The 12,435-nt window shown below is 38.7% G+C and overlaps 1 protein-coding gene across 1 annotated transcript; it reads right to left on the bottom strand.

Annotated features, from left to right (window-relative positions):
- Window positions 1–1,357: 1,357 nt before the first annotated feature.
- Window positions 1,358–2,635, bottom strand: LOC107178585 (F-box/FBD/LRR-repeat protein At5g53840-like). The gene has a single exon (XM_015533936.2). The coding sequence runs from the start codon at window positions 2,633–2,635 to the stop codon at window positions 1,358–1,360; it is 1,278 nt and encodes a 425-aa protein (XP_015389422.2).
- Between the last annotated feature and the right edge of the window lie 9,800 nt (window positions 2,636–12,435).

Here is a 12,435-nt window from a genome sequence, read left to right on the forward strand (position 1 = left end):
ATTTTAGTGTCCTTAGTTGAAAAACAACATCAGAAAATCGGAATAGATCAGGCAAAAGGGATTCACAACAATCGCCCTCTATAGAATATTCAAATGTTATGAGATTCGGTGCATCAATTTCAAGTTCCTCCAAGTTGAGAAAAGAATTCAACTCTTAAGTAAATCAATTTGAGTGAAGGCCCAAAAATTCGGATACTAAATAGACTCTTTATCCACTCAAGACTTAACTCCTTAAGAACGGGACAGTAACATAACAAATTTTCCAGAGCCTCTGTTCTTAGTTTAACCCCAGCAAAATGCAGAGATGTAAGGTAACCAGATTCAAAATGTGATGGAAAATTGTACCGATTAAACCTATTTATATGAAAGTCCAATTCAAGCCTTTGAACTCTCTTTTGAATGGTAAATTTCATCCAATTATCAAACATCACAGCTCGAGTCTAAATCGAGAGAAATCCTTAACTCCTTTAGAGATTGATCCTTAACCTTTATTGATCCCAGAACTTTATCTATAGAACCCAGCAACCTTTCTCTTCTTACATACCATGGCAAATCGAAGCACCTCATGTCAGCCAAATCGTCAAAGTCTAAAGCACCGGTAAAATATGTCCACAAAAATCTTCATCTACTTGATAAGAAGCTAGTTTTTACCGCCTCTTTAAAGCTGCCATAAAAGCTGCCCTTCTGTGAGGCTGTCACAATAACACACCCGCAGTATTGGCTTTAATCCAGCAAGACAAAGTGGGGAGCCCCAACACAGGAGTGACCCTAAGGCGCCCTTCAAAAGATAACCTGGACGCCAATAGGTTTAAAATTGTCCATATTAGATAGCGAAAAAACGAAGCCTGGACAAGAAGGCCAGGAAGCTGAAGACGACCACGACAATTAGAAATAATATTTGGCATCCAAGTTAAAAAGTTTCCATAGATCACATCTTTACGAGCCTTCCAAAGACCAAGCAAAATACACAAACCACCAAGCACCCAAACATTAGGTTACTCTGTCACCATTAAGACTAAAAACAAGCTCGATGCAAGAGGACAGATGGATCAGAGAACAGCCATTGGATCAAATTGCAGCCATATATAAGATTAATACGAAAAAGTTGCATGTAGTGTACTTTGTATTTTTTTTTTTTTAAGAACCCTAGTACTTTGTATGTTGAGTAGAAAGAAAATGTTCAAATATCAGATGTAATGACACGGTTAGTAAGATTAAACTTTCATAGAACTGCTCAAAATATATAGCTTCTGATAAAAATTTCATAAGCAACAGTTATGACTAGTGCATATATTTGTTAGCTAATGCAAGAACATATGGTTTTTCATGGTCAAACAGCCAAAATAGTTGAAGAAAATTATGGGATCACAAATTCTAAATGAGGGAATTTTGCTGCCAACTCAATAGCACGCGTCCTGGCAGATTTATACTCCCATGAGTTTTTCCTGTAAAACTTCTCCCCAGGTTTTCCCAGAAGATAAACTCTACCGGGATCAATAATTATCTTCTCCAATAGTGTAGCACTCTCAAGCAAGTCCAACAGAAATTTAACATCATCTCTAAGCCACAAGAACCCAACCAATTCAGCAACCCTAAGGCTCAGATGTGGACTATGCTTCTTGACCTTCCGTTCATACGGAGATATAGAACGTGTTGACTGCACTGTGAGTTTATATAACGAAGGACATGCTTTCAAGAAAGCAACACAAGGAAAAAAGCCATATGTATATATATGAAATGAGATATCCAAATGCTTGAGATTTGGTAATTCAGGAATACTGTAGAACACAGCCTCAGGCATATTGCGAATCTCTAATTTAAGTGTCCTTAGTCGCCCAAAAACATCGTCAGGCACAAATGATAGACTAAAACAGCCCTCTCGAAGCATCTCATCAGCAAGAATTGGAACTGGTTCAAAGCAGGTAGTACTTAAACCAAATCTGGTCTCTTCAAATGATATGAGATTTGATACATCAACTTCAAGATGATCCTTTAACTTGACCAAAGAATCCAACTGTAAGTAGTTCAGTTTGAGTGATAGACCAGAAACTCGGATACTGGTCAAAATTCTTATCTTCTCAAGAGTTAACACCTCGAGAAAGGGACAGTGACATAACAAATTTTCCAAACCCTCTTTATTTAGATAAACCGATGCTAAACGTAGGGATGTGAGGGAACGAGATACAAAATGTGATGGAAAATTGTACCACGCACTCTTACATAGCCGCAATTGTAAGTCAAGCCTTTGAACTCTCTTTTGAATAGCAAATTTGAGCCAACTATCAACATCACAATTCGGGTCTATATCGAGACAAATCCTCAACTCCTCTAGAGATTGATCCTTAACCTTGAGTGACCCCAAAACTTGATCAATACAACGCAACGACCTTGGGTCTCTTCCATCCCCCAGCGGACCGAAGCTCTTCATGTAGACCAAATCATTGAAGTCTAAACAACCAGAAAAAAATGTCCACAAATACCTCCATCTACTTGCTAAGATGCTTGTTTTCGCAGCCTCTTTAATTGTTAAGCGAGACAAAATACATATCAGAATATCGTCCGGTAATTTACTGATACCATCTTCTGATGCCATCTTTTCTTTTTTTCTCTGTAAATCTCTTTCCACTGCTGCCATTGTTATTCCTTTGGAAGTATGTTGTTCTTCTTCTGATCTTTGCATTTGGAGTACCAATTTTTACTTTTTTAGGGTTTTATTATTATTATATACAGTTGTTTTATTTTTCTATTTTTTTTAAATTATAGTTTTTTTTATAATAAACATTTTAATATTATAATTCGATTTACATAAGCCCATAGAATACACAAATAAGCCCCAAAAATAAATTCCATATAATACACCCTATCACTCAAACCTATCTTTAATTTTTCTCTCTCTCTATATATATATATATAACCAAAAAAAAAACTTGAATGATTCATTCTTTTATTTTCTTTTCAATTTTTTTTGTATTATTACATAACTGTAACCATGCTTGAAAAAAAAAACACACAACACTACCTTAAAATAGGGATGGCAAAATCCTCAACGGTTTAGGCTCAATGGGATCCCACCTTAAATAGGATGAATTTTAAATAATTTTTAAGAATGAGAAATAACAATCCTCAAATTCTAATAGGATGGGGTTTGGTTTTGTACTCCCCAACACATTCCTCATTATATGTAAATATTTTTTTTCCAATTACAATGTTAATTAATAGATTTTATGTTTATTTTACCTAATATAAATAGGATATAACTAAAAGAAAATCCTATAATATAATTATTGTTTATCAAAATATTTTTATAGTTTTGATATCATTTCAAGTTATTATTTCAAACTCTTAGAAATTTCTTAATAATTTAAAAACCTTATAAGAATTTTTCCATAAAAGAATTCTCAACTGATGCTATTCTGATATCTTCCCATTATTCAATCTGTGGAGCAAACAAAGCATCAAGACTTGGACTGCCTCTCACTTTCGATGGTGCATCTATTGCTGAGTTTTCTCAGCCTAGTTTGTAATGAATTTCATAGTTATAACCAAGTAGTTTAGCCACCTACTTTTGTGGTAGGCTTGATTGTTAGCTGCAGCAAGTTCTGGGAATTTCGTTTCCACTTTAGAGGGTGGAGTCCTCCAGAAATAGAAGGGTAAAGAGTAGAGACTAGAGAAATTAGAGAAATAGAGGATTTGTATTTTTGGATTCAGGGAACTCCCTTTTTTTCTTGTTCATTCATTTCCTTAAATACTCCTCCAAGAGAGCTACAGACAAAACATATTCACAGCACAAACTTTACAGCACAATATTTTCTTCAACAAACTTGACAGCACAATATTCTTTCTAACAAACTTGACAGCACAGCAAAGCATAATTGCAATAATAGTAAATAACAAATTCAGCATAATATCTTGAAGAGTATCTAAGTGCTGTAATCGGTTGCACCATCATTCCCGCATAAAATCTTGAAGCTTGAAGGGAATTTTAGGCTGTCTCTTAGGCCTAGCTTGAGCAATCGGCTGTGCAGTGGTTGTATCATTACCACCCTCATGGAAATGAGCCTTGTCCTCAAGGCTAATATGAGGAAAAGTGGCGTGGAAAGGTTCCCAATTCTCCCATGTAGCTTCATCAGGTGTCGTGTTAGACCACTGCACTAAGACTTGCTTGACCCTTTGCTTATTTGTCTTGATAGTTCGCTGGTCCAAAATGTATAGAGGTATGGAATAAGGTTCTGCAGTTGGTGGTGGGTGGGCGGGAATAACTTCAGCAGGGTTTGGACATAACTTGAGGATTGAAATGTGGAACACGGGATGGATACGAGATTCAGGTGGTAACAATAAGCGATATGCAACCTTTCCAACTCTTGCCGCTATTTGGTAAGGACCATAATACTTCTTGGCAAGCTTGTTACTTAGACGGTGAGCAAGAGAAGACTGTCGATAACGTGGAAGCTTAACATAAACCCAGTTACCAACCTCAAACTCCTTATCGCGACGATGACGATTTGCTTGGATGCGCATTCTTTCCTGTGCTCTCTGAAGGTTCAGCTTGACAGTAGCCAATAGAGCTTCTCTATCCAATAATGCAGAGTTTAAAGAATCAATAGGGGTGTCTTCGCCGGAATATCCTACAAGAGGTGGTGGGGGCCTGCCATAGACAACTTGGAATGGTGAAAATCCTGTCGAGCTGTGTGTACTGGTATTGTACCAATATTCGGCCCATGGTAAAGCTGCAGACCATCTATTTGGATAGTCTCCAGTAAATGCTCGCAAGTATGTCTCGAGACAACGGTTGACCACTTCGGTTTGCCCATCAGTTTGCGGGTGATAAGCAGTGCTAGGCCGTAACTCCGTTCCCTGCAATTTAAATAGTTCTCGCCAAAATTCACTAATGAACAGAGGATCACGATCAGTAACAATGGATCTAGGGAATCCATGAAGTCGAACGTACTCACGAACAAAATATTCAGCCAATTTCGGTGCAGTAACTCCCTCCGGCAAGGCACAAAAATGACTATACTTGGACAGTCTATCAACAATGACCCAAATAATTGTCTTACCGTTTGATTGTGGTAAAGAAGTAATGAAATCCATTGAAATGTCTTCCCAGACTCTGGATGGTATGGGCAGCGGTTGTAAAAGCCCCTTGGAACAAAAGTTTTCTGGTTTGGTTTGCTGACAAATTGAACATTCACGAACATGTTGCTGTACCTCTCGGCGCATTTGCGGCCAATAAAAATTTGCTGATAATCGAGCATAAGTCTTTTGTTCCCCAGAATGCCCGCCAATCACCGAGCCATGGAATAGGTTTAGAAGGCGTTTTCTGAGCTTCATACTGTTAGGAACAAAAATTCTACCCTGATGGTAAAGTAAGTCTTGTTGAATAGAAAAATTATTATCTGTGCAAACCCCTTTCTCAATTAACTGCAGAAGTTGTTGGGCCGTGTCGTCCAAAGCAAGGGCATCTCGAATTTCAGTTAGGAAAGTGCTAGTAGTGACTGAAATTGACATCAGATTACCTTGTGCTTCACTTGTCCATCGTGAAAGAGAATCGGGTCCACTATTTTCCACCCCGGCCTTATGCTCAATTGTAAATTCAAACCCTAACAGCTTTGTCAACCAAGTTTGCTGCTCTGGTGTCTGTATCGTTTGTGTAAGGAGTTGCTTAAGGCTTTTATGATCAGTGAATATGGTGAAAGGTCGGCCCAAGAGATATGGTCGCCATCGTCGAACTGCTGCTGTGATTGCATACATCTCACGACTATACGCAGATGCAGATTGAAGTCTTGGTGGCAACTTCTTACTGAAATAAGCTATTGGATGTCGATTTTGGGAGAGAATCGCACCCACAGCGAGGCCAGAGGCATCCGTTTCCACTGCAAAGACTTTGGAAAAATCTGGTAAGGCTAAGATAGGAACTTCAGTCAGAGCACGTTTGAGACGCTCAAAAGCTAAGTCAGCTGCTTCACCCCAGTCAAATCCGTCCTTCTTAAGCAAATCAGTTAATGGGCTTGTAATTTGGGCATACCCCTTTACAAAACGTCGGTAATATCCTGTGAGTCCCAGGAAACCCCTCACAGCAGCAATTGTTTTTGGTTTAGGCCAATTTAAGACAGCTTGAATTTTGGTGGGATCAACACTCACTCCTTGGGCTGAAACAAAATGGCCGAGATACTCTAGTTTAGCTTGGCCGAAACTGCACTTGGATAACTTAGCGTACAATTGGTTTTGATGGAGCAGCTGGAGAACAATTTTGAGATGGTAAAGGTGTTCCTCATGGGATCGGCTGTAAACAAGAATGTCGTCAAAAAAAACTAGAATAAACTTACGAAGATAAGGTTTGAAAATAGAGTTCATTGTGGCTTGAAATGTGGAGGGGGCATTGGATAGCCCAAAGGGCATTACGAGAAACTCGTAATGACCTTCATGTGTTCGAAATGCAGTTTTTGGAATGTCGGGTGGGTGGATTCGAATTTGGAAATACCCACTCCGTAAATCAATCTTTGAAAAGATGATGGCCCCATGTAATTCATCTAGTAATTCATCCACTGTAGGTATTGGAAATCGATCCTTGACAGTGATGGCATTTAGAGCTCTATAATCGACACAAAATCGCCATGTCCCATCTTTTTTGCGAACCAAGAGGACGGGTGAGGAGAATGGGCTGGTGGAAGGTTGTATAATTTGATCTTGAAGCATTTCTTGAACTTGCCTCTCGATTTCATTTTTTTGGTAATGTGGGTAGCGGTATGGTTTAACATTCACAGGAGTAGATTGTGGGAGAAGAGTGATTTTGTGGTTGAGGGGTCTATTAGGTGGAAGGCCTTTTGGGATGCTAAAAACAGCTGGATATTGGCTTAGTAGTGTTAGGAAATCTTGGTGAAGAGTAGAATCCATGGATTGGTGAATATTTTGGGTCGAAGGTGGACTGCCTGGTTCGAGTTCTAAACGGAAGTACTGAGCTATTGAGGTAGTCTGTTGTAGTCTTTTTAGTTGGTGGAAGGATATAGGAATGGGGTGGGGCCGAATGTTTTGAGCTCCTTCAAGTTTAATAGGCTGCCCTTTATATGTAAATTCCATAGTTAGGGCTTTGTGATCAGTGATAATTTTCCCCAACTTCTCCAGCCATTGTACTCCTAAAACAGCATCAGCTCCACAAAAATCTAGTATATGAAAGTCAGCTTTAAATTCAACACCCTGCATCTCGAATTTAACTTTCGAACAGTGACCCTCGCTACGAATCCGTTCCCCATTGCCGACAGCTACCAAAAACGTCATTGTCTTCTCGATAGCCAAATAAAGGAAGTGAGCCAACCGCGGGTGGAGGTAATTATGTGTACTCCCAGTGTCAATTAATACTGATAAAGGTTGATTGTTAATTTTAGCACTGAGTCTGAAGGTTTGGGGACCAGTTGTTCCAATCAAAGCATGAAAAGAAATTTCGGGGCTTGGATTTGCTGTTTCTTCGGTAGACACCGTATCCTCCACCAATATTTCTTCTTCTTGAAAACTTTCTGATGGTTCCTCTGTCAACAATAACAGAAAAGGGCGAGTGCGACAACGATGACCGGGCTTGAATCGTTCGTCGCAATTGAAGCACAAGCCTTGGGCACGACGGGTTTGCATTTCGGCGGTCGTGAGACGACGAATAGGAAGGGCTGTCTTTGGTGGGTTTGATGGGTTTGGTGGTGGGAGGGGTAAAAGTGGGGGCCGTGGGTCTGGCCGTATATTTGTTTCGTTGCGTGTAGGTATGGGTATTGGTGTATTGGATGATTTCCATGAAATGGGTTTTTGGTTATAGGACAGCAATTTATCTTCAATCAATTTGGCTAAAGCAATTGCATCAGGAAGGTTAGAAGGTTTGTGAATAGCTAACTCATTCTGAATGGTTGGTTTTAAACCTGAGATGAAGCAATCTAAAATGGCATCTGGGTGAAGGTTGGTGACTCTGTTGCAGATGTTTTCAAAGGCTGATTGGTAAGCCTCTACAGAGCTTGTTTGGGTAAGTTTGAATAAAGTGGCTCTGTGATTAATATAGGAGGAAGGGCCAAACCTGCTTTCAATAGCTCGGGTGAGAGCTGCCCAAGAAGATAATTGTTGATTCTTGTGCATCCATTGGAACCAAGAGAGTGCTTGGCCAGTCATATAGAAACTGGCGATGTCAATCCGCTGCTCCTCTGGGGTTTCATAGAAAGAAAAGTATTTTTCAGCTTGAAATATCCAATCTAAGGGGTTAGATCCATCAAATGTTGATAGATCACATCGTATAGATCTTGTGCTTTGTGTGGGTTGTAGTTGAGCTTGTATAGGTGGTGTGTTTTGTGGCGTAGGTGGTGCAGAGGCTGGTGGGTTTGTGGAGGACCCAATCTGAGAGGGTGCCATCATGGTAACTCTGGCAGCAAGCTCTGCTATAGAGTTTTGTAGTGCTTGCTGTGCACCTTGTAGGTTTTGTTGTGAACTTTGGTTAATCTGCTGCTGTTGTATTATGATTTGGCGTAGGTCTTCAAGGGATTTTTGGGTCGATTCTTTGAGTTGTGTAACCTGTTCTTCAAGGGCTCGATATCGTGTTTGCATACCCTCGTTTGCCATCTCTCAACGAAAGCACCAAATGGTAGGCTTGATTGTTAGCTGCAGCAAGTTCTGGGAATTTCGTTTCCACTTTAGAGGGTGGAGTCCTCCAGAAATAGAAGGGTAAAGAGTAGAGACTAGAGAAATTAGAGAAATAGAGGATTTGTATTTTTGGATTCAGGGAACTCCCTTTTTTTCTTGTTCATTCATTTCCTTAAATACTCCTCCAAGAGAGCTACAGACAAAACATATTCACAGCACAAACTTTACAGCACAATATTTTCTTCAACAAACTTGACAGCACAATATTCTTTCTAACAAACTTGACAGCACAGCAAAGCATAATTGCAATAATAGTAAATAACAAATTCAGCATAATATCTTGAAGAGTATCTAAGTGCTGTAATCGGTTGCACCATCATTCCCGCACAAAATCTTGAAGCTTGAAGGGAATTTTAGGCTGTCTCTTAGGCCTAGCTTGAGCAATCGGCTGTGCAGTGGTTGTATCATTTTGTTGTTTTGGTGTTGTGATGGGCTGCTCCAATAAAAACTTGATGCTTCATTGGTCTGTTTGAATAAAGAATTTATGTCCCAATAAGTAAGGACGCTAAGTTTGTATAGCTTGGACAATAGCAAGCATTTCTTTGGCATATATGGAGCATGATCGTTTAAACACTCCCAAAGCTCGTCTCATGAATACAATCGGTTTGCCTTATTGAGTGAGGACCGCACCTATCCCTTCACCTAAAGTATATGGTTCAATCACCAAGGGTTTATAGAAGTTTGGCATACCTAAAGTTGGAGTTGAAGTCATGCCCTACTTAAGAGCATTAAAGGTACTTTCAGCTTCCTCAGGCTATCCAAATTGGTCTTTCTTTAACAAGTTGGTGAATGGACAGGCCAAGATGCCATAATTGCGAACAAAGTTCCTGTAGTAACTCGTGAGACCTAAAAATCCACGTAGTTCTAAAACGTTAGTAAGTCTAGGCCAATTGAGCATGGCCTTGATTTTTCCTTGACCCACTTTTACTCCCTCGGAAGTAACAATATTACCCAGGTACTCTAACTCCTATTGCCCAAATGGACATTTACCGACTTTAATAAAAAACTAATGATGCCTCAATATTTCAAAAGCTTGTTTAACATGTTCCAGATGCATGGTCCAATTAGGGCTATAAATCAATATGTCATAAAAAAGAAAATTAATACAAATTTGTGAAGGTATAGGCGAAAAATGACGTTTATAATTACTTAAAATGTAAGTGGGGCATTGTAAAAACCAAAAGGCATGACTAAATATTTATAATGACCATTGTGAGTAAGAAATGCTATTTTAGGAACATCTTTAGGATATACATGTACCTGATGGTATCTGACTCTGAGGCCAAGCTTTGTAAAATAGGTTCCTCCATAAAGTTATCTAATGTATCATCAACTGTAGGTATGGGAAATCCATCCTTCCTGGTTATGGCATTAAAGGCTCTATAGTCAACATAAAAACACCATGTGCCATCTTTTTTTTAACCAATAAAACAAGAGATGAAAAGGGACTAGTCCTTGATCTTATAAGCCCCAATTTTAACAAGTCATGAACTAGTTTTTCAATTTCGGCTTTTTGAAAATAGGCATACTTGTAAGGTGACACATTCATGAGCTCTAATCCTTCTTTGAGCAAAATGTGGTGATCTATTTCTCTTGGTAAAGGTAATTGTTTAGGTTCGGCAAAAATATCAACAAAGGATTCTAACAGGCACTGCATATTTGGATGGGCATCTTGTTGTATTATCTCTTTAGATGGCTGTACACAAATGGTGAAGATAGAACTTTCTTGCCTAAGTTCCTTCGAAATTGCTTTCAAGGATGTAGCTTGAATGGGTTGTTCATTGACCCTTCGTAACCTTTGAAATTGATTCTGTCATTGGAACTCCATAGCCATTTGTTTCCAGTTGCACACTATAGTTCCCAATTTTTCTAACCATTGCACGCCTAGCACCAAGTCTAACCCGGTTAATAGTAGAGAGTATAGTGTAAGAGAAACTAAAATGCTTTGAAGTAAGATTTGCACATGCTCAAATCTCCTTTAACATTTTAATGGGCTACCGTTAGCTACTCTTACATTGAAAGGCTCAGTAGGTATAACTGGCAGTTGTAACAAGTTGGCTATTTTCTCACTGATAAAGTTATGTGTAGAGCCACTATCAATTAATACCACGACTTTATATTGCCTAATTCTAGCTGAAAATCGCATGGTTTTAGAGGTGGTCCATCCTATTAAGGCAAGTAAAGAAATTTTAGGTTTAGGCGGAAACCTAGTTGGTGCTGCATCAATTATATCCCCATCTTTCCCGTCATCCAAAGAGTTTTCTTCTGGCAATAGAGTTGTGGTCTTTAACACTTATGTCCTATAATAAACATTTTGTCATAGTTAAAACAAAGACCTTAAGACAAAGACCTTAAGCATGCCTTCTTTGCATTTCGTCCCAAGATATACGTTTCGATGGAGTTGCTAGTTTCGTTTTTGTTAGGGCTGGTAGCTCCAGTGGTGATCAGTTGGATGATAGTGGCCAAGTGATTTTTTATTGGTGAATTATTTGCTCATCCCATATGCGAGCAATGTTGATTGCCTTCTTTAGAGAATTTGGATTGAACATCCTTATATTCTCAGCAATTTCTGGTTTGAGCCCTCGCATGAAAGTCCCCATCAATTCCTTTTGTATCCACCCTTGAACACGATTACCTAGTTTTTCAAACTCCTTTTGGTAATCCCATAGTGAACCATCTTGTTTTACCCTCACACTCGAAAGGTCTAAATCGTGCATAATACTTCCTCAAAATTAACCCATGTCACCACTTTCCTTTTTTCTTTTTTTTTGTAATCTCTGTAACCATTGTCACCATTGATTAGCCTCTCCTTTTAGGTGAAATGAAGTCAATAAAACTTTTTATGTCTCTGTGATACCTTGATATTCAAAGAATTGATTAACTCGGTTGAACTAGGCTATTGGGTCATCAACCGAATATCATAGGAACTCAACTGAAGTTTGGCTATCTTGGATGAGAACATCTATCGACTTCCTTTCGTACCTTCTCGATGTCTTCCTTGTTGCTACTGAATTGGCCATTATGGTCACCCTTACTGTTGGATCCTACTTCAGTGGTAAGTAACACTTCAGATAGCTTATTAATGGACTCTTCCATATGGCGCAATTTATCAACTACACTACTTATTCCATATTGAAGTCTGCACACTCTCTAATTGTTTAATTCGTTCTTTATTGTTTGCCATTGTAGTCACGGCTCTGATACTAATGATAGGTCCCACTCAAAGCTTGATTATAGTTGCTAAAAAAAAGAAATGATTCTCTTATGGCAAGAATTAACCCACTAAATTGGATGAAATTACTTGTTGCCTTCATTGAATTTTGATGGAATATATATACGTAAAGTTGAACCACATCTTGTAAACTCTAGATCGCGATTGCTACAAATAAGGGGAAAACATCTCACAAATAAACAACTAAATTGCATGACCTATTCTTATTTAAACATGTGAAAATTGGCCAACAATGTGGACTCATTCTTCAACAACAGTCCTCAGCAGCGCAACAGCACATCCCTCTTACATGTACCTTGGATTTCTGACAGGAACACGCTGAGATCACCTTGGCCTATCAGTTTTGATGTTGAGGAAGAACATTTTAGGGTTTCAGGTTAATAATTTTACAATAGATCGGTGTGTGAGCACTAGATGTGTGTCAAAAGTATTATCGTTCTATTTATTTATATTAAATTGTTCTTATTAGTAAATTGAGTTATTAGTTTTTTTTTGTAATAAAAAATTTATAAAACATGAATGCTTGAAGTGGATTT

This window comes from Citrus sinensis, chromosome 9, assembly GCF_022201045.2.
Source record: "Citrus sinensis cultivar Valencia sweet orange chromosome 9, DVS_A1.0, whole genome shotgun sequence".
Classification (NCBI taxonomy): Eukaryota; Viridiplantae; Streptophyta; class Magnoliopsida; order Sapindales; family Rutaceae; genus Citrus; species Citrus sinensis.

Coding starts and splice junctions, on each gene's coding strand:
- LOC107178585 (XM_015533936.2), bottom strand. CDS start 2,635: ATGGCAGCAGTGGAAAGAGATTTACAGAGAAAAAAAGAAAAGATGGCA.